The 22,413-nt window shown below is 45.4% G+C and overlaps 1 protein-coding gene across 4 annotated transcripts in view; it reads left to right on the plus strand.

The window, feature by feature from the left end:
* Nucleotides 1-2,161: 2,161 nt before the first annotated feature.
* Nucleotides 2,162-22,413, plus strand: part of taf2 (TAF2 RNA polymerase II, TATA box binding protein (TBP)-associated factor) — a 28,485-nt gene continuing 8,233 nt past the window's right edge. For 3 of the 4 annotated variants that reach the window (XM_056602252.1, XM_056602256.1, XM_056602255.1), the window contains exons 1-24: nt 2,162-2,201; nt 2,587-2,733; nt 2,913-2,967; nt 3,377-3,537; nt 4,047-4,165; nt 4,461-4,602; nt 4,966-5,197; nt 5,748-5,932; nt 6,469-6,582; nt 10,226-10,325; nt 10,508-10,593; nt 12,210-12,345; nt 12,648-12,802; nt 13,900-14,014; nt 14,312-14,421; nt 14,549-14,614; nt 15,049-15,175; nt 15,774-15,899; nt 18,468-18,608; nt 19,069-19,179; nt 19,468-19,661; nt 19,904-20,043; nt 21,486-21,555; nt 22,076-22,185. In XM_056602252.1, coding sequence (XP_056458227.1) covers nt 2,684-2,733; nt 2,913-2,967; nt 3,377-3,537; nt 4,047-4,165; nt 4,461-4,602; nt 4,966-5,197; nt 5,748-5,932; nt 6,469-6,582; nt 10,226-10,325; nt 10,508-10,593; nt 12,210-12,345; nt 12,648-12,802; nt 13,900-14,014; nt 14,312-14,421; nt 14,549-14,614; nt 15,049-15,175; nt 15,774-15,899; nt 18,468-18,608; nt 19,069-19,179; nt 19,468-19,661; nt 19,904-20,043; nt 21,486-21,555; nt 22,076-22,185 — 2,845 coding nt within the window. In that variant the 5' untranslated portion in view covers nt 2,162-2,201; nt 2,587-2,683. The other variant, XM_056602254.1, reaches the window with a different exon arrangement.

Consider the following 22,413-nt stretch of genomic DNA (forward strand, 5'->3'; position numbering starts at 1 on the left):
ACTGGGATTTTTGCTGTGCAATCAATCATCATTGTTTCACCAATTTAAACTCAGGCTCAACATGCTAGCTACAGGTTTCCTTTGTCAGCTCTGTTTTAAAGGCGGGCAATTAGGTGAAACCAGCCAGAGGAAGCTAGATTTAGAAGAATTTCATCCCATCCTCCAGGCCCTTCTCCAAAGCCAGTCACCCAAAACATGACCAGCTGGCCAGCTTTAGCAAATGGACTGCTTAGCCTTGTGGAAGACTCACAGGCAGGCTGTGCACAGATAGGGTTAGGTAGACAGACAGGCCATCCAATAACTCATATCGGGCCGATTAAATAATTAGATAGGCTTATTACAGGCCTACGGAGGCCTGAGATACCCGTTTTTTTTTTTTTTTTTGTCACTGCAATTGTTTTACGATTGCTGGCAGGATGTAAAGAGAAATTGAAAAGTATGTGACAAAAAGCTTGGATAAAAAATTGCCTATCCTGTTAGGCAGTAAAAGCTGGACATGGGAGCGCGCTCTGACATTAAATGCACATTTAATTTTCAAAGACTAGACATGATTAAAAATTCCAGCGCAGCAAGTCAGAAATGATGACAAGCGTCCATTCACTTCTTTCCCTTTGCTATGCTTTGCTGTGTGAACATGTTTTAGCAGAGGGGTAGTGGTCCAAGATGTTTCCTTCTCTCCTTATACTCCCAGGAGAGGTCAGAACCTACAGATGTCTCTATGTGGACTTTACAACTCTAAGCAAGGGGAAACTACTGTCACAGCAATAGCACTATGTGTCTGGGAATGCACATCTGTGTGTTTGAAGAATAGGTTTTACCTGATTTCTCAAGCATCACAAACACACATCTGGTATTGCACACACACATACTTAAACCATCCTGCATGGAGGACTGTTGCTAGGTGTTCTCTTAGTGTCCATTGTTCTCCGTTTGGGTCAGGGTGTTTATGTTTGAACGGTTCTTTGGGACTCCCTCAACCTTTGTTCCTGAACTCTGCAGAGGAGGTTGCAGTGGAAAAAGCTAAGAAATGCCTTCATAAATTCCCCGTAGAATAATTTCTACCGCCTGAGATAGCTCCACGGTGGAACACCATCCATCACTCCATTAGACCAAATCAGCAGGAGGAAGGACCTGCACCATCTTGCCAGCAGCTGAGAGGTTTGGATGTTGTTTCCTCTGTGCGCTGTTGCATTGAATTTGCTGTAGGTATGAGAGCTATCCTTTGAGTGCATTTGAAATACCATAGCCATTTGTCCGCTATTAACGACGGAAATGTGGCTCAAGTTTTATGAATGTCACGTAAGTAGGCTATACAATATCACAATCTGCTGAAGATTACAATCAGAGATGAATAAATCAAAAGGCATGCACTTTAGAAAGGCATGCGTTGACTATTTTATTTAACAACTATATGTCTGATGCAGGGCCCAATAGTGCATCCCATACATAATACTGATATTGGGAACACAGTCCTCATCTGATACCTGACTGGCCTTTTTGCCCATGGCTGTCTGTACTGATATGGGAGAACGTCTCTCTGGCCCAAAAAGACCAATACAGCCATTAACTGACAAGGCTTCAGCCCCACTCCTAAACCTCTCCTTCTTCCTTCCTGATATACTTTTCCCAAAATGACTTTCCCTTTTTCCTGCTTACCTCTTCTAATTAAACAAACATAACAATGACATAGCTGTTACATTGCTTTTGCTTTTCCAACCCGGAGTGTGGATGGAGACCTGTTACCACTGTTAAATAGCAGCGCAAGACTATCTCTGGTGGGCGCTATCCTGGGAATTTCTCTGCGTGAGAAATAAGAAGTGTGGTATGTGAGCGTGTGCAGGGGTTGAATTGCGTGTATCTCACGCCGAATGCGTGAGACTTGAGAGCTCTGCTCATTGTCCGTGGCAGGGTCGAATCCCTTACAGAAATCAGTCTGGATTGAGTTGAACATGAGAGGCTTTAGTGCCATCTAGCGATGTCGTTTATTCAAACCAAATAACCGGTAGAAACAAAAAAATACTTGTAGATATTTTTTTATTTTATTATTCAATTAAAAAAGGTCACGACTTCATAGTACGGATGTTTTGGTAATATGTTTAGGAATAATATGTTTTCCAAAATAAAATAATTTAGATTTCGCGCGGGAGGTCAAAGGTTACAAACAAAATGGCCGAACACGATCTCCGCGCAATCATTTTGTTGTGAGTAAGCCGACTATCAAGTTATATTTCAGTGTTTTGACGATACTGCAGCAGCGTTTGCAATATTCTACTGTATTAAACTATACAACGGTTGTCATTAGTAATTGCGCTTGAATTGCTTTTGGAAGAACGTCGTTGTAATTCCGGCAGATGGATTGCATTCAACTGTGAGATACATGCAGAAGCAAAAGCATTAGGCACTCTTTCTGCCAACATAAGCTCAGCTACATTGTCGTAACCATCGTTTTATATGAAAATAATACATCGTATGGATTACAGGTCAACACATTGTAAGGCAGTTGTTCTTCTTGTCTGATCGCTGATGTCTGATGAGTTTCAATGGGGGTATAGGGATTTGAAAGTGCTGAACTTTGTATGTAAACAGCTGAGCTGCGTCCCGATGTAAACACCCACCCCGGACCCGCACATCCCTCCTGTAGTCCCGGTATGTTTGGACTCCAACGCCGCCACATCAAGCGAAGATGAACAAGAAGAAGGATAAAGGATTCGAGAGCCCGCGTCCTTTTAAATTATAAGTATTTCCTTTTACTGTTTTGAAAGCAGAATTGAATTGATCCTTACAAGCACATGGATGCTAATAAGTGACCATCAGTTGTATCTGGAGCTACCGGATGGCAATGCGGTTTATGATAAACTATAGCCTTACTATGAGGAACTGTGTGTATTCACATTCTATATTTCTGTCTTTACGACGCACCAGGTGGTTTGCATCAACAACATCAATTTCCAGAGGAAGTCTGTTATTGTAAGTACACAGCCGGTAGCAATAACACATTTGTTACTCTATGCAACTATAACAGTAGCAATGATAAGACTTTGTGAAGATTGCAAGTGATGACATTGGTTTGCCAGAATATTCCAATTATATATTTCCATTGCAAACAATTGATGTTGAAGCATGTTACTTATTAAAAATGTGTACTGATAACAGTGTAATTATGGTTCTGATGCAGCTAAAGATATCTTTAGATGAATGTAGACGTGCATGTAGACTTCTGAATGTAGTAAATTGATTATAGAATGTTTAAAATCTCCTTCATTGCAGTCCTGCAACAGACTTACAAATAGCCAGTGTTATAAACATTTATATTTTTCCTCTTCCCTGTGTACCTCTTCTAATCTCCATCGCATCATTCCCTGTTCCCCTCTGATAGGGTTATGTGGAGCTTACCATATTCCCCACGGTGGTCAACCTGAACAGGATCAAGCTCAACAGCAAACAATGTCGAATCTATCGAGTCCGAGTCAACGAACTCGAGGCGCCGTTCATCTACAACGATCCAACCCTCGAGGTCTGCCACCATGAGTCCAAGCAGTAAGTGACGTCAAATAAACCACCGATTTCATTGTTGTATTTTTTACTTTCCACAATAAAAAATAAATAAATAAAAATGGCCTGCTCAGAAAAAACATATTGCTAGTTGTTACTCGGAAGGTGATGTGCTCTAATTATAGCAGCACCGTGCTTACCCTATTGACAATTTATGCAGACTATTGAGTTGTATTTGTGTCCATCAAATACAGTGAGATGCTGGCTGGGTGGGCAAAATCGAATATAAAATGCAAAGCTTCTGCAATAACCTTGTTTCTGACGGCCGCTCAGACCTGCTTTCATGATCAGCATTCAGCTAGAATTTGAGTTGACAAATGAGTCCTTCTATGTTTACCATGCACATCTGATGTCGACAACAACACATGTTTGAAGATAATCAGGTTTGCCGCTGTAAGTGTTTTTAAAAATGAATGCCTGCCTGCCCTGCGTGTGTGTGTGTGTGTGTGTGTGTGTGTGTGTGTGTGTGTGTGTGTGTGTGTGTGTGTGTTTAGGAGGAACCTGAACTATTTCTCCAGTGCCTACACGGCGGCGGTGAGTGCGGTGGACCCCGACGCCGGGCACGGGGAGCTGGTCATCAAGGTTCCCTCCGAGCTCTGGAAACAAGGAGACGGTAACATTTGAACCGAGATTTGAAAAAACACAATTTATGACTACAGCCATAGAGATGCATGCGGACGAACATATATTCAATGGAGCTGGAGTTGAGAAAGCTCAATTAGGCTGACGGCACGCTTCAAAGACGTGCCTTTCAATAGAGTCCATGAGACACTGAGACAGATAAAGAGTGTTATTGTAAGCCATATTGTTTGATGATATTTGGATCTTTACAAACTTTGAAAGCTTCTTAATGGCTTCAGCTCAACTCGCACCTCAAACCTGAGTCCTGATTATTTCCCTCTCTCCAGAGCTAAAGGTGTTGAAGGTGTACATCGAGTTTTCTCTGGACCAGCCCAAAGGGGGGCTTCACTTTGTGGTGCCCGATGTCGAGGGCAGCATGGCGGAGAGGGGGGCACATGTCTTCTCCTTCGGATACCAGAACTCTACTAGGTCAGAAAAACGAAGTGGTGCATTCATAATATATATATATAAAGAAATGTTTTCAGTTTCTTAAATGGCATGGTATACGGTACAACTACGATTTCTGACAGTATTGTAACTATTGTAAATTATTGTATTTTTTTAAGTATGGTAAATTGCTGTTTTATTCATGCAGTGCGGTTTCAAATAATTGCAACAGCATGCTGTTAAATCAATACCTTATCATTCTTTCTCTTTCAAAATGCTTTATTTTATAAATAAACTTGAGTCATAGATATGCATATGGAGCAACATTCCTGCGATTTAGACATGCAGGAATCCCTGAAAGCCAGCTTCTTCATCAGCTTGACTCTCCCCCCTCCCTGCCAAAAGGTTCTGGTTCCCGTGCGTGGACTCCTACTCTGAGCTGTGCACGTGGAAGCTGGACATCACCGTGGACGCCGCCATGGTGGCGGTGTCCTGCGGCGACCTTGTGGAGACCATCTACACCCACGACATGCGCAAGAAGACCTTCAGCTACGTCCTCCCCATCCCCACCGCCGCCCCCAACATCTCCCTGGCCGTGGGGCCCTTTGAGATCCTCGTGGACCCCTACATGCACGAGGTGGGTGTGACGGTCCCCCCCGTTGTAATCCAAATGGCCACAAGGTGTCAGTGTCTACCAAGTCGTTGTTTGTACAGTGGCAAAAAAGAGTTGAGACCAAGGTAACATTGTGGTTGATGTGTTTCATTAGTTAGAAACCTGCTGGAAATAATGTAAAGTTGAACAGCTCAATGTTTCTAGGATGATTGTCAAGCAGTCGCATAATAGCCCCTCTTACAACAGCAAAAGAGAGAGCATTTTCTCATTTAGTTTGTTGTGGTTAGATAAAGGACAGCGATTATTGTGATTTCAGTGAAGAGTAGAACAAGGTCTCCAATGATTTACAGGCTGAAGTTCTAGAAGAGTTGGGGTTTCCTTGCATGTAAGCGAGGTATAGCTGCAATCCGTACACTAGGACCCACCTTTATGTTTCATTTCATCCAAATGTAGGTTTGGAGATCCGTAGGTCCCACACAACCAAACGCAGGAATTATTTTAGATTTCGAGATACAGCTAGTATTGGATCCCTGCCCTACAGGCGTGCTCACCATCTCCCCCTCCCTTTCCGCAGGTGACCCACTTCTGCCTGCCCCAGCTGCTGCCCCTGCTCAAGCACTCCATGTCCTTCCTGCACGAGATCTTTGAGTTCTACGAGGAGATCCTGACCTGCCGCTACCCGTACTCCTGCTTCAAGACGGTCTTCGTGGACGAGGCCTACGTGCAGGTGTCCGCCTACGCCTCCATGGGTATCTTCAGGTAGGCTGGGTGGGGGGGGTGTCGCTGTGGGGGGCCACGTGGGGGTCACCCAGGTTTAAAGAGGGGTCTTTTGTCCTGCGGTCGATTCAAACTATCAAAGTCGTATTCAAGTTTATTTTTAGAACGATTTCAGTCAAGATGATATGTTGATTTTGTGTTATTTAATATTATTCTGTCACTTTCCTGATAAAATGGTAACCTCAACACATGCTGTCAAGCCAGGGTAGAAACCTAGGCAGCGTGTGCGGCCCAGAGATTTGACAGATTGACGAGTTAATACCTCCCCCCCTGTTATTAAAGATGACTCAAATCGATTTCCAACGTCTCAGTTTCCCGTCTTTCTACTCCCCCCTCCCTCGTTCTTCCTTCCCCCACACCCATCAATCTCCCGCTATTCCCACTCATCTTCCCACAACGCTCCAAATGTCATCTCCCTCCTATCATTATATCCATGGATCCCTGTTGCCTGTGTTGCGGGCGCCCTTGGTCCTGTGCCCCATGTCTGACTCGTGTGTTTCGTCTCTCTGGGCCAACAGCACCAACATGCTCCACAGTGGCATGATCATCGACCAGACCCCCCAGACGCGCAGCTGCCTGGCCCAGGCCCTGGCCCAACAGTTCTTTGGCTGCTTCATCTCCCGCATGTCCTGGTGAGTCCCGTGCGCTTGCGTCATGGCCCCCGCAGTGGCCTTCGCGATGCAGGAAAATGCATGTGATTGTCACGTCGTATGACGTCTTAGGGACGCACCGAAATGAAAATTCTTGGCCGAAACCTAAACCGAATATACTGAAACAGTTGGCCGAAAGCCGAAACCGAACACCGAATGTGGCTTTTGCTGTTTTTCATTCATTTTGCTTTAATTTTTCACCATTGCATAAATCAAACAATTAAATGTCCTTTATAAACTTTTTTGTCTTGCTTTTCAATGAAAAAAATCAATTACAAATCTGATAGAAAATATTTATTTAATACTGAACGTTTTCTAACATTCGAGCAGACCTTATAGCAAGAATTTAAGAACAATGTACCTTTTAAATAAATGAGTAAAACCTTTTCTTTTTTTTCTTTTTTTTTTTTAATGTATGTGTGTATTATGTGTATTATTTTCGGCCTTTTTACTCCTTCGGCCGAAACCGAACATTATGTTTTGGGCCATTTTCGGCCGAACATTTTCGGTGGCCGAATATTCGGTGCATCCCTACATTGGATGCACGCCTTTGAGGGTCAAATGCACAAAAGGACAACTGATGTCATCATTGATACAATACTTCTATGTATTCACTTCTTGGATGATATAAGCCATTTGGTGGAAGCTTTTGTACAAAACATCTGACAATAAAGTGCATGCATGCCTGGCATGGGGGGGAAATCAAACCCCTTAGCCCGGCAGTGTTCTTCCAGTTGCGCTAGGCAAGACACTTTAACATAGACGAGGTACATGATCATGTCTCACTTGGCCGCTGTATGCCTATGTTACGTGCACGTTTTGGTGACAGACCGCATCCTATTCTCACGGAGGCTTCACCGTTCGCTGCGACTCCCGGCATAAAGTTGACTAGACCCTCTGTCTTCGTAGTGCAAACGTGTGTGAGCTGTGAATGTCAACAACGGTTCCTCTCCTCGCTGCAGTGGAAAGCATTGTGGGAACCTTTCCCCGCTTAGACGGCTGGTGATGAGAGATTTATGACAGCCAGGCGGCCTACCAACTAGGGGAGTCAGATGTTGATGCCAGCATTGGCCTGGCTGAACACGTATATACATGTGTGTGTGTGTGCGCGTGCGTGGGAGTGTGTGCGTGAGACACGTGGGCATGTCCCTCGACAGCCTCTGATCCCGTCTCCAGTCTTTAGAGAAATGTTTGAGCATCAAAGACCGGAGTCTGAAATTCTTTGCACCCCCAAACAATGGGGCTTGTGTCTCCCCCTCTCCTGGCCTGATGCCCCCTCATTTCCTCCCAACTCCTCCTCTTCAGAGTCGTACTTTCTGTTTGCCTCCGCTGCCTCTCCCAGGCCCCTAAACTTTAAGGACCGTTATATCAAGTTGGACCATGTGGCTAACATCTCATCAGAGGTTTTTCACAGTCGCGACTGGCGTGGGTCGAGAGACTTTGCTTTTTTTGTGGAGATGGAGAGAGGGTGCTTTTGTTTTATCTTGGCAGAGAGATGAGCCCGTGTGGTTGCCATGTTGTACTGGTTAAAGGAACAGGGCTAGGGTTACATCTCTCCTGAAACATTGGACCCAAACGGCGGAACATAATCATAACCACGCTGTGTCATTGTTCCTCTAAACCAGTGTTATGACCGCTATTTATTTAATGTCCGATACCGTCAAAATCATCTGTCGCGGCCTGGCGACTGGAGAGTATTGTTGTATCTTTTGGCTGAAAAGTCTTCCGTCTCATAGCTCATTGTCCATTTGCTCATTCTTCTGTCAAATCTGTGGCCATGTCATTTTTAACAAATCCTTTTTTTGGAAATAATTGTTATTATTTGAGAAACCTACAAATGGCGGTTTCTTTCTATGGTGCCTAAGTTGTTTTACTAAAAGCCTGAAATCGCAGAACAAAAAAATTGACAGCCGCCTTATTGAGACATGACGGCACCAGAATGCAGACGTCATGGAAGCAGTCACATAAGGCTATCTCCCCGTTTGCACCTCGAGGTCCTTACACCTTCGATACTATTAATTTAAACACGTTCTGCACTTATGTGTGTGTTGAGACCCCTGGAGTGAGTGAGCGTGTGAAACCCCTGGCGCGGTCTGCTACCAATTAATAGACAAAGGTGGGTTCAATCCGGGACCTGTAATCAAATACAGTCCCGCTTTGCATTGTGTTTACCACCTCAAACGCCTTTTTTAAACGTCTGCATGAATCACATTGTAACAGTACCTTGTACAGAGCGGACGTAGTCAGGGTTGTGTCTGGCAAAAAGGCGGTTTTAATCGTAGAAAATAATAACAATGTGCCAGTAAATCATGTCGGCGTGCCACAGCGGTAGCACGGAATGCGGCTTGGTTGCTGCAGCGATGGTCCTTGCAAAAGCTCCCGCTCACGCTGTCCTTCCTTCCAACTGCAGGACTAAAGCAGGCCCATAATTACACACTCCCTGGCAGGTCTGATTGTGAGCGGGTGCCCGCTATCAGACCGAATAGACCCGGCCGATCCGGTGTGCTCCAAACATGACCCATGCCCCACCTGCAGGCCAAACGCCGTACGTCCCCCCCCCACACACATTTAATCCCGTCATTGAGAAAATGCAACCAAACCAAAAAAGTTGGATTTCTTTTCTTCCGAACTTACATTTGGAAGTTCAAGCGTGGTTCTTGGCTCTTCCACACCCCCGCCGGTGAGGTCACCGACCGGCAAAGGGCCGTAAACCCTGCGGCCGGACGCCTTGACAGGACCCCGAAGTCCTCACCGGTTCCCCGGGTGCCAAGCATCATTCATAACGTCATCCGTGAGCAGAGCTCCCAGCGGACCCACGCACGGCCCAGCGCCGTTGGAATAAGGAGCTCGCCTCAGCCTCCGGACCTCCGCTCACAGGGGCAGCGCATGAACTCATCCCTGCTCGAGGAGCCAGGCCGAGGCTGGATTCAGTTCAAGCCCCGGATACTTGAAACCACCGAGGTTGAAGGGTGTATATTGTTTCTTGGAGGCTTTTAACAAGCCAATAAATCCGCCCTGATAAAAGACTTGTGTTGGGTTGCCACGTTGCGTTTCTTCCATGCGAGTGGCCTAGGGGATGAACTCGCGTTGGAGCCCCTCCCATCGGTTCACCTTCCACGTGATGGGGACGACGGGGCCCACCGTGAAGACGAAGGAACATTGCTGAACATTGATGGGATGAAACAAGTCGTTCTCCCCCTGCCCCCCTGCACTATGCTTTTGATTATCTCTTCCTCTTTGTCTCTTGTGGTGTTTCATGGCATGTTGTGAAAACTATTTTAATTTGTTTGCTCAAAAGAAAATAACATTGGCTGGGTTTAAAGTGCTGATTAGTCAAATTGTTAATGGATCAACTGGAGGTAGAGTGGGTTGACTAGTAACCGGAAGGTTGAGGGCCTACCCTAACTGCTCTCGACAAGCTGGCTGTCGCCTTGCATGGTTGACTCCTCACACCTTCGATACTATTAATTTAAACACACGTTATGCTTGAATGTGTGTATGAACAGTTGTAAGCCGCTTTGGTTAAAAGCGACTGCTAAATGTAAATGTCAATGTTAATATACACTTTGATAAACAGTGCAAATAATTCATCGCAAGTGAACGCTGTTGCCCCTGTTATGTGCAGGGCCGATGAGTGGGTGCTCAAAGGAATCTCCGGCTACATTTACGGGCTGTACCTCAAGAAGACATTCGGGGTCAATGCGTACCGACACTGGATCAAAGAGGTACATATGAGGGACAGGACAATAGTCCTGATAGTGAATATCAACCCCGAAAAGCCTTCGCTGGTATTGGCAGTAGACTGTCCTGTTTTTCCATGATGTTTATTATGTTTATCCTGTTGTTTATGATGTGTTTTACAGCTGCTTCGTGTGTTTTAATCTCCGCTATCCCGGTTGTTTAACAGGAGCTGGATAAGATCGTGGAGTATGAGCTGAAGACGGGAGGAGTCCTGCTGCACCCGACCTATAGTGGGGGAAAGGAGAAAGACAAGTAAGAGTCTAATGGAGTAATGTACTGTAGCTGTGTTGAGAGTTAATAGTCAGTTGGCCTCGGTAAGAGTTACTAGTCATTTAGCTGTGTTGACAATTAATATAGTTATTAAGCTGTCTCGACAATTAAGTCATTAAGATGTCTTGAGAGAAAATATAGTAAATGAATTGTGTTGACAGTTAATAGTAATTTGGCTGATACGAGGAAATAGAGCCATTTGGCTGTGTTGACAGTTAATATTAATTAGCCCTGTTGAGAGTTAAAATATTAATTTAGCTGTTTTAACAGTTAATAGGACATTAGCTGTGTGGAGGGGAAATGGTTATTTAGAAGTGGAAAGGGAATGGTAATTTATCTGTGTGCAGAGGAAATCCAGAGCAAGGTCAAACAACACAAGGCAGACCTCAAATATTGGCGTCAGTGGGAGACTAATTACAACCGAAGTAACAGAATTCTGTGTGTGCTGGATCCATGCCCCCCAAAACACAAGCCCGATTTGCTGTTTATATCTTTGACTTTTGGTTCATATTTGTTTTCTCTTAGATTTCTCAGATTACACCCGCTAGGTTGCAGTCATTTTTATTTTAAGAACCGATGACTTGTACAGTTTATATTAAACAACCAGTCCCAGACTAATCCAAGATCCACTAATATCCAACGCAGGGAGTGTGTGTGTGTGTGTGTGTGTGTGTGTGTGTGTGTGTGTGTGTGTGTGTGTGTGTGTGTGTGTGTGTGTGTGTGTGTGTGTGTGTGTGTGTGTGTGTGTGTGTGTGTGTGTGTGTGTGTGTGTGTGTGTGGGTGTGTGGTCTTATTATTATTAAAACATAATAATTATTTATTTCTCACACTGGGGCCATAAATTGTTTGAAGGATGTCATTCTGGGCACCCTAACAGAAAGTCAGGGATCCCCTCCAAAGCCACAGCGTTGGTTTGTGCTACGCGAGCCCTCTGGCTCCAGAAAGAACCGCTCAGGGTTTGAAGAGCGGTTCATGTCTGCATGTGCTCAGTGGAAAGGTAGAGAGAGGAGAGGCCACACACAAAGCAATGCCTCACTGATCACGCCAGCCACTGTGCCTGTGCGTGTGTGTGTGTGTGTGTGTGTGTGTGCGCTAGGTTGATAGTAAGGTCAGAGAAATAACAGAAAAAGAAGGGTGTTTCCCCTTCCTTATTTTATTAATTACCTTAAATTCTACCTGAACAGCTGAAAGTGGAAAGGGAGAGAAATGCCTATTCACGTCATATTTCCGTGATCAAATAATCCCATCTCGATGATATGGTATTATTTTATATATATATATACACAATAAAAATCCTGCTAATGAGTTAAGCTTTTCAGAAAGCAGGTCAAATGCACCATTGATTTTACACATTGAAAGAGTTAATTATTTAATCCGGTACCTCCTTCTTCAAATTATAGACATTTTGCTCTGCTATTGCAGATCCCTATAATTTAACCAGTTTAATTAATTAGTTAATTTATTTGTTTATGGTTGTGGAGGAGCTGCAATTGAGTAGCATAAAGGGACCTCTTCAAGGCACACATTGCGAAACGCTGATGCTTATAATACCGGTCACAGACCGCCTGTAACAGTCCTGGTCGTTCTTCTCCCTTCAGTCCCACTCCCCATCTCCACTTCTCCACCAAGCACCCCCACACGCTGTCCTGGGAGTACTACCAGATGTTCCAGTGCAAGGCTCACCTGGTGATGCGGCTTATCGAGAACCGCATCAGCATGGAGTTCATGTTACAGGTGAGCCGCTCATGTTACAGGTTTCTCGCCCTCCCAGGTGCTTTCACGTTCAGGGGCTCTGGATGTCTGAACTACCCTAGCCATGTGTCAGTGATTCACTCCCATAATACAACAAATAACTTGTGGATTTGCTCATTCGCAACTTTAAAACTCTTCCATTTTAAAGTTATGATGTGAACATTATATAGCTAGAGGAGATGACAAAAACAAGCGTCAACTGCAAACAAAGCTGTATACAGTATTGTTGGAGCAATGATCAATGGCCCAGCTTCATATCCTAACTCGTTATCCCGTCTTGGCAGGTGTTCAACAAGCTTCTAAGCCTTGCCAGCACGGCCTCGTCTCAGAAATACCAGAGTCACATGTGGAGTCAGATGCTGGTCTCCACGCACGGCTTCCTCAAGTCCATCTCCAACGTCTCTGGGAAAGACATCGGGCCCCTCATCAAGCAATGGGTGTATCCTTCCCATCTTGAGATTTTTTTCTTTTTGTACGTCCTAATAGGGCTGGGTAAAAATATTGATTCATCAATGCACTGCAATTTATTTGTTCTCGATTCAATTTCGATTCTGAATATTTTTTTAAATAGATTATTTCCATAAAAAAAAAAAAGATTAAAAAAATAAAGCATACTGGGTCATTGTAATCTAGAAGCGAGTATGCCTAAATGTACATGCCCTTTTTAATTTGTCCATGTTATGAGTATTACTTTTATGCTGCAAGTTTAGCTCAGGAAGTTAAAGCACAATGAAATGGTTAATTCATTTTGAAATGATTTTACCTGAAGGATTTCAGCAACATGCGCCGTACAGAGGGGAATATACCAAGTGTGATATTCTCAGGGTGGTTCTGTTCTTCTGCTTCCTCCAGAAACGCATATAATACATGTGAGGCTGTATAGCAAGGAGCTCAGTGTATATATCAAATCAAATCAAATCAAATTTATTGTCATTTTGTTGATTGAACAACAAAACGAGAAGGCGTTTCTCAGGGATCAAGATCAAGAACACATACATTACAAACAAACGTCCCAATGATGAATAAATAAATAATAAATAAAGTCCAGTGGGAAGATTTAGGACGCTGGTGCATTGAGCATCCTGACAGCTTGAGGCAGGAAGCTGTTCCGCAGCCTGGTGGTGGAGCATCTTAAACTGCGATAGCGCTTCTTGGAGGGTAGGAGCTTAAAGAAGTTGTTGAGAGGGTGAGAGGGGTCTCTCACTATTTTCTGGGCCCTATTACTGCAGCGGTTTAGGAATATGTCCTGGACAGAGGGCAGTGAGGCTCCAATGATCTTTTCCGCTGTGTTAAGAGTTATAATTTTCTGCAGTGTAATACGTTTGTGACACGTTGAACAAATGTTGCACCTGTGTTGCAAACTAACCAACAGTAAATTAAATCAAAGAAGAGAGCATAGAATCCTCTTCCTTTTTTTTGGCCCTCTGTGTGCATCTTGCCATTTTATAAATGAATACGCTAATCCCTACAACTTGAGTAGATTTGCTTGTCATGAGCCGTGGATATGTTTGGCCCTAACTCCTACCCGCGTCACAGAGATCAGAGTTCGGTGGTGAAGTTCTTTGGCAGCTTCGCCTTCAACAGGAAGAGGAACGTGCTGGAGCTGGAGATCAGACAGGACTACATCTCTTCTGGAACGCAGAAATACGTGGTGAGCCACCACATCAAATTAAAACTTCTTCCTTCAGTATTCTGGCAGGTAAAAAACATTTATGTTTTTTACCTGCCAGTGTACTTGACCTGGCGGCAGGTATTAATGTTGGACCCTGCATAACATTGCTGTGGAGAAAATAACGAAACAGAGAATCTACAGCATCTCAGCAGAACCTTCTAAAATTAAACAGATTTAATGTTGTATTTGCAAATTTGCATCGGTTCTATACATTTTCAACCAATCACCCACGTTATTCACCACTGCTGACGTCTCGCTCCTCGTCTTGAACCCCAGGGACCCATCAAGGTGACGGTACAGGAGCTGGATGGGTCATTCAACCACACGCTGCAGATCGAGGAGAACAGCCTCAAGCACGACATCCCCTGCCACTCAAAGAGCAGACGGTAAGCCCCTTGAAGTCGCTCTCTCCCTCTGCCCTCAGTCATTTATCAGTGGCTCAATCAAAACTCAGCATGACAAAACGGTTATCGTTTATCAAGCTGCTTTTGTCTTTGACTTTTGCTTTCTCAGCAACAAGAAGAAGAAGATTCCTCTGATGAATGGAGAAGAGGTGGACATGGATCTGTCGGCCATGGAGTAAGACTGAACCTTCCCTCACTATCTCACCTGCTAGCTCTCTTTTTCACTAGCCATTCTCCAACTTTGAAATAATTGTTATGATAATAATTGGCTAGCTATGTTTCCTTGTACATTATTAGCCACACTCTTGGAAGATCATCTTTTTAAAGGCATTTTATTTAGCTATTCAACATCTTAATGTGAGGTTTTTTTCTGCATTGGGTCCACTTATACAAGACTGAATCAATTTGGTTGCGATTTCTTTGCCGTCCTTGCTATCTTTATTTATTCAATGCCACTACGTTAATGATACACTTTCCACAGTGTACTTCTCACTCAAAGCTAAGCCGGTCAGTCAAGGATTAGCTTCTTGATTTACGTAAAATAAATGTCCAGCTCTGTGCGCTCCCCGAATGGTCTGCGGTTTTAAAACCGTCCCCCTCTTTTCGCAGCGCTGACTCGCCTCTCCTGTGGATCCGCATCGACCCCGACATGTCAATCCTCAGGAAGGTGGAGTTTGAGCAGGCGGACTTCATGTGGCAGTACCAGCTCCGCTTCGAGAGGGATGTGGTGGCACAGGTAGGCCCGCTGCTTATCGCCCCCTTCACCATATAGATTGTATAACGTGGAGGGCTAGTTGAATATCACACTGCTCAAATTCTGTCTATAGATATGGATATAGATTTTCTTTATTATTGTTTGTAGTTGTCTTTTGCTCTTGTTTTGATCTTGAAACAGTTTTTAGTTTCTGCTATTGTCCTCTGGATTCTGTTGTGACCCCCGAACTGAGTCGCTACTTAGAAAATTAGATTTGAGCCGGTAGGGGCATGACAATGCCCCTACCGGCTCAAAGATGTTGGGGACCCAGCAGAAGTAAAACAATAAAAATCAAGAAAAAAAAAGTTAATCGCTGCATACAGAAACCTTCCGAAAGACCAATCAAGGCAAGCAAACGTTATTTATATTGCACTTTTCACATTCGAGGCAACGACTCAAATCAACAAGGAGAGAGTGGTTGGAAGGGGAAGCCCAATGAATACAATAAATAAATCCAGGGCTGCAGTGACTCTCCCTCCACAACGGATCCCCCGTCTAACTTTTTGTCTTTGCGCCCATTCCTCCACCCGCCGACCTCCCGTCCTCACACACTCTCCCTCCCTCCCTCCGCTCCCCCCAGGAGGAGGCCATCTCCGCGCTGGAGAAGTTCCCCACGCCGGCCTCCAGGATGGCGCTGACAGACATCCTGGAGACAGAGCAGTGCTTCTACAGGGTCCGCATGCAGGCCTGCTTCTGCCTGGCCAAGGTGAGCACTGCTAAGGGGGGATGCCCCCTTCCCTCCTGCTCCAGGGGTCCCCCACTCTGTTTGGGGGGCACTGGGACTCCATGTACACAGCGGACATTGTTTCATGGAACCCTTAAAGGTGACGCAAGCCACCAGGAGTGTGATTAGCCGATACAAGCCGTTTGGAAAATCTGCCTCTTCTGACATCACAAGTGGGCGTGTCCACCTAGATGTGTGCTGGATGGATCAGTCTACCACCCAGTGGACTGTGGCAAACGTTGCTGCTCATCTATCCGTCATACATCTAGGTGCACACGCCCACTGGTGATGTCAGAAGAGGCTTGTAGTGGCCCATCACAATCACACCTGGTGGTATAATAGGTCAACTTTAACCTTTGACCGTTGACGTTCACATCTGCCCCCGTACATGTTGAATTAATCCTGATGCACGTTGTGTATTGTCAATGTGCCAGTGAATGTATGCAATGTGTGCTCCACATGATGGTGGTCTGTTTGTATGTGCAGAAGCTTCTTATGAGACCCTCTTAAACAGTCAAACAACTAATATTAATCGAATATGTGTCAGTAACTGCAGTCTCCCTGTTGCATAGACTGACCCTGATGATTCATTGGGCTACCTCACTCCGCCCAACAGGGCTGAGCTATACACCTGTTGCTTAGCCAGAGAGTTTCAGACATATGACAGGAAGTGACTTCTAGCTAATCCATATCTCTAATTGTTCCCCATTCTGGAATTCAGCCGTCAATATCTCAGAGTGGACGAGCTCGCTACTAGGTATGCCGCTAAGGAGAAGGCAGTTGTTTTCTATCATAAATCCTTAGATTTAATAAAGAAACATTAAAACACATTAGTTTTACATTAAAACTTCTTTTTTTTTTCTTTTTTTTTTTTGTACAACTCCTCACGCCGTCTTTATCGTCCCTAAAATAAGAGTCGTCCTGCAGGTACACCAGGAGCCCCTCCAACAATGCCTTTACGCCCGATGGCATTCAGTCAACACTCAAGGCCACCCGGGCAGAGCTCCCCATTCTTCCAAACCCACACTTGTGTATCCTGAGTCCTCTGCATAATCCTGTTTTCTCACTTCGGGAAAGGCTATTCCGCGGATTTGGCATATTCTAACCTAAACCCCATTGGGGTTCACCTCCTCTCCAGTTCCACCTGAACCAATATTTTCATAACATGTAAAAGTGAACGGAGCTTTTGGATGCCAGTGTTTCGGTTCTTTCATTAGGGCCGCTGATGTTAAGAACCCCCCCCCCCCGCCCCCCCCATGTTCTTTGAATTCTGTACACTCACACACACACCATTAATCATAGACTGATAGCTATGCTCTTACTCACTCCCAATCACGCGTGGTCTCAGACCGAATCACACAGCATGGCCTATAGTGAGCGCTACTCTGAGAAACTGTTAAAAGATTCAGTACACTTGTTTGGGAGGTCATTTGTATTGATTGGTGTGGTGACAAAACATGACCCGTGACACATGCAGACACTGAGGGGATCACAGAAGAAAAACGCTGATATTCTCCAGGCACACACACACACGCGTAAGTCAATAGAAGGAGTACGATAGATTTCTGTTGACCACCGGCGCCTCCTTCCTCCTCTGTTGGTCTGGCCTAATGACAACATCCTCTGCCATTGACCCGGAGACCCATATTACCACATTAACACAAATCCCCCCTCCAATATCCTGTTGGAAACCAAAGAACCACCAGAGACACGACTCTTTGTGCCATATGCCGCTCGCTTGTGTGCACGTGAACGCTCACTCCAGCGCGCCACATTCCCCGTATCGCTTCTGGCATTCGCCAAATGTCGTGTTTTTTGTTCTGAATGTAGCTATTATATCTCGACGCATGACTTGTTTTTCCTCTTGTTTTCCCTGTTCTCGTTCTCCATTTCTGCCATTCTGTGGTGATGTTGTGTGCGAGTTTGGCTGTTGTCTGGCCGACTGTTGACCCTTGGTTTTCATTGTTGTTTCTGTGGCTTCGTCTGATTTGTTCCATGTTATTGGGATATATTGTTTTGTGTAAATGGCTTGTTATGCTGCACGTCGTGTTTGCACATCTGACACCCATTACCCTGTGCCCACCCTGTGGTTGTGGTTAGCGTTAGGGGGGGGGGGGGGGGGGGGGTTCTTACAGTGACCTGCTCAAGTTAGTTTCTCCCTGAAAGCGTAGGTTTTTCACAGTGCTGTCATATTTTTGTTTGAGCATCTGTATCTGTGATCGGGAATTGTGCTCGATTGTCGCCCAGAATTCTGAAATGTTACCACAAATCTTTTGTGTTGCTTCATATTTTAAGCTATAACATTTTGAACGCCAACACACTAGGTGGAAAAGTCTGCAATAATCCTTCAGACTACTTCTTCAAATGATAGTAATTATGCTTCGCTAAAAACAGAATTTGACCATCATATTGCCCTGCTGCCTCCATCAGAAGTTGTAATGCTGTGTGTACAAAAGTGCAGTAATGAGCTGTAGTAGACGTGACCACATGTGACCACATGGCCAGGCCTCTTGCCGGTGAAGTCAGCCCCCGTTCTGTTGTGCTCCACAGATCGCTAACCTAATGGTGAGCACGTGGCAGGGCCCGCCGGCCATGAAGTCCCTGTTCACCAGGATGTTCTGCTGCAAGAGCTGCCCCAACATCGTGAAGACCAACCACTTCATCAGCTTCCAGAGCTACTTCCTGCAGAAGGTGGGAGGGACGCTCGCTCGATCACTCGCTCACTCGCTCACTCACTCACTCACTCACTCACTCACTCACTCACTCACTCACTCACTCACTCACTCACTCACTCACTCACTCACTCACTCACTCACTCACTCAACCTCTGATACTCTCTCTCCAACTCTCTGACACACTCTCTATCACACTCTCACTCACTCACTCTCTCACTCTCTCACACTCACTCACACTCTATCTCACACACACACACACACACACACACACACACACACACACACACACACACACACACACACACACACACACACACACACACACACACACACACACACACACACACACACACACACACACACACACACACACTTCCCACATTCCTTTCAGCTTTCAAATGACAACGTTTGTTTGGCAAAATCCTAAAGTGTATATATTTATCACTGCAGTATTCCCTTCATGTGTCGTTGTCTAGACGATGCCTGTTGCCATGGCGCTGCTGAGAGATGTCCACAACCTGTGTCCTAAAGACGTTCTCAACTTCATCCTCGACCTCATCAAGTATAACGACAACAGGAAAAACAAGGTGTTTGTGTGTTAAATATAACTCTAGCCCAGAGGTTGATTAAACAACGTAGATACATGACCATGTATTGAAACGGCTTGTAGGCAGGCATGTGTATTACATATACACACAGATAGAAACTCACTCACTCACTCACTCACTCACTCACTCACTCACTCACTCACTCACTCACTCACTCACTCACTCACTCACTCACTCACTCACTCACTCACTCACTCACTCACTCACTCACTCAAATCTGCTTCTTGCTCTCATTCACACTCATTCGCCCCCTCTTTGTCCTCCCAGTTTTCGGACAACTACTACCGCGCGGAGCTGATCGAGGCGCTGACCAACTCCCTGACGCCGGCCATCAGCATCAGCAACGAGGTGCGCACGGTGGACAACCTGCACGGGGACGTCAGGCTCATCCTCGAGGAGATCACGCGCTTCCTCAACATGGAGAAGCTGCTGCCCAGCTTCCGCAACACCATCACCGTCAGGTACTAGCGCTGCTGAGCTGACTCTGTGTGTGTGTGTGTGTGTGTGTGTGGGTGTGTGCGTGCGTATGCGTGTGTGTGGAGGGAATCGTTTGACCCAATGACATGGCCATGCTCTGCTTTGATCTAGGACTAGGTTCCAGTCTTGTTGACCCCATATGTCTGTCTCCGTCTTTTACTTTTGATCGTTTGGTGGTTCTGTTTTTCATTATTTCTCTCTCGCTCTCGCGCTCTCCCTCTCACAGCTGTCTGAAAGCCATCCGTCAGCTGCAGAAGAACGGCCACATCCCCAGCGACCCATCGCTCTTCAAGTCCTACGCCGAGTACGGACACTTTGTGGACGTCCGCGTCGCCGCCCTGGAGGCTGTGATTGACTACACCAGAGGTACACTCAACCTCTGATACACTCTCTCTCTAACTCTCTGACACACTCTCTATCACACTGTCTCTCACTCTCTCTCTCTCACTCACTCACTCACTCACTCACTCACTCACTCACTCACTCACTCACTCACTCACTCACTCACTCACTCACTCACTCACTCACTCACTCACTCACTCACTCACTCACTCACTCACTCACTCACTCACTCTCTCATGCTCTCACACACACTTTCTTCCTCTCACTCCCTTACACACACACACTATGGATTAGACACCACCAGCATGTATCGGGGTGAATATTTCTTTGGGGCGTGTCCTAGACAGTGGCGATTTCTCTAAGACTGCAAGGGAAGCTCGGCTTCCCCTAAAATGTAAAAAATTAAATGGTCAAATAAATACTGTGGTGTTAACCCTTCATTGACTAAAAATGCATTTGTATACATCCATCTCGATGACGAGTTTGTTCAGAATCAGCTGCTTATCGCAGATCGACTGACTTGATTTCCTTCTACTCATCCATTCCCGTAGCGTCACAGTGCATTTGCCTGTTGAAGCTCAGCGACCAACCCCTTCAATGGGGCTGCATTGAACAGCTTTTTTTTAGTGCGTCGAAAGTCGACAGTCATTTGGTGATGCTGCGAATATGTCCCTCCCAAGGACGCTCTGAACTTCAAGTCCTGTATTCAGATCAGGACTTGCAGGGTGAGAGGGGAAAGCTGTGTGATTTCTTGGTGTTACTTAAAGACATGGAGTTTGACAGTGCATTGCCTCCGCTTTACAAACTGTTCTCATTAGTGGCAACAATTGGAGCTACATCTGAAGGTGTAGAAAGGAGCTTCTCCTGTTTAAAGCAGCTCTAGTCCTACAGCCGTAACCCAATGGGCCAAGGCCGTTTAAGGAGCCTAGCTCTGCTGGCCATTGAGAGGACAATGGCAAAGTCACTGGAAAAGACAGCTAGTTGGTATGACAGGGTCACAGAGCATTTCCTCGAAAAGGAACAGAGATGCAGAAGTTACATATAAATAAATTGATAATATGATGTAGGCCGAAAATGAGCTTCCCCTCTTTGGAAGGGGAGCGTATCTATGTTCCCCGGGTCCTATGTTCCCCGGGTCCTATGTTCCCCGCTTTGTATGTGACCGGGTAACCTGCGAGTAAATCTTTTTTTCTTAGGATGGTAGGGCTAAGTATCGCCTTTTTCACCTCTGATTCGACTGTGATTGGTTAGAATGTCTCGCCTCCGATTGGTTAGTGTTAGGGTGAGGGTTAACCCTCACCCTAATCCTCACCATAACCCTAAACCTGACCCTGACCCTTTGCACCCGGGGAACATAGGGATGACCCCTTTGAAAGAGCAGCAGCTGCCCCAGGTCCTAGAGAATGCTTCTGTTTCTGCTTGTGTGTGTGTGTGTGCTAGTAAACGCTGTGCTTTCGTCTTTCTAGTGGAGAGGAGCTCGGTGGAGATGGACTGGCTGATGGACATGGTGCACAATGATCCGGTCCACTGGGTCAGGTGGGTCTCATGGGGCTGAACGAAGCCCCACCTTACAATCCGTTCCATCAATAAGCACTTCACCCTTTCTTCTTCTTCTTCTTCTTCTTCTTCTTCTTCTTCTTCTTCTTCTGCTTCTTCTTCTTCTTCTTCTTCTTCTGCTTCTTCTTCTTCCTTTTGTGCGTCTGCTGCCACACACATTGTTGAACACAATCCGTTTAACACTGTCGGTCCGTTGTGCAACACTGGGTGATCACTAGTTCACTCATGGTTATTGCTAAGATAAGGTCATATGTTCAGCTATACAGGGCCTTTATCAGCACTTTCAAACCTTAATACATTATTATAATAATAATTATACTTATATTACTATAATATATTTTCCTCAGTTGGCTCTATAATGTCTGTAAATGCTTAATAATCAGCAACCTTGCATGACCTCATCTACCTCAACGCTGACTCAGTCCCAGTTTGCCCAGTCCTCCTCCCCAGGGCTGCCTCCTCATCCCTCACTGTTATCCTTTGGTTTCGTTCCCCTCAGGCACAAGATCCTGGGCATGCTGGCGACCAACCCCCCGTTCACCAAGGACACGGACTCGGCGCTCTGCACCGAAGCCCTCGTCGACCAGCTCTGGAAACTCATGAACTCCGGTGAGAGACCCTGACTGGGAGCACGTCCGCCAAACGCACAAAGAGGGAGACCTCTTTTAATTGCCTCACAGAGAAAATATTGTTTCACGGTTCCATATGTATCTGAAGGCCCTTATGTAAATTATGATTAAATTATTCGCGTTTACTGCGAGAACCACCTCCGCCAAAAAATTACTGGGCAAGAAAACTGAATGCTTTCTAGAGTTGATCCGTGCACATTCATCATAA

This window comes from Gadus chalcogrammus, chromosome 11, assembly GCF_026213295.1.
Source record: "Gadus chalcogrammus isolate NIFS_2021 chromosome 11, NIFS_Gcha_1.0, whole genome shotgun sequence".
In the NCBI taxonomy this organism is placed as follows: domain Eukaryota; kingdom Metazoa; phylum Chordata; class Actinopteri; order Gadiformes; family Gadidae; genus Gadus; species Gadus chalcogrammus.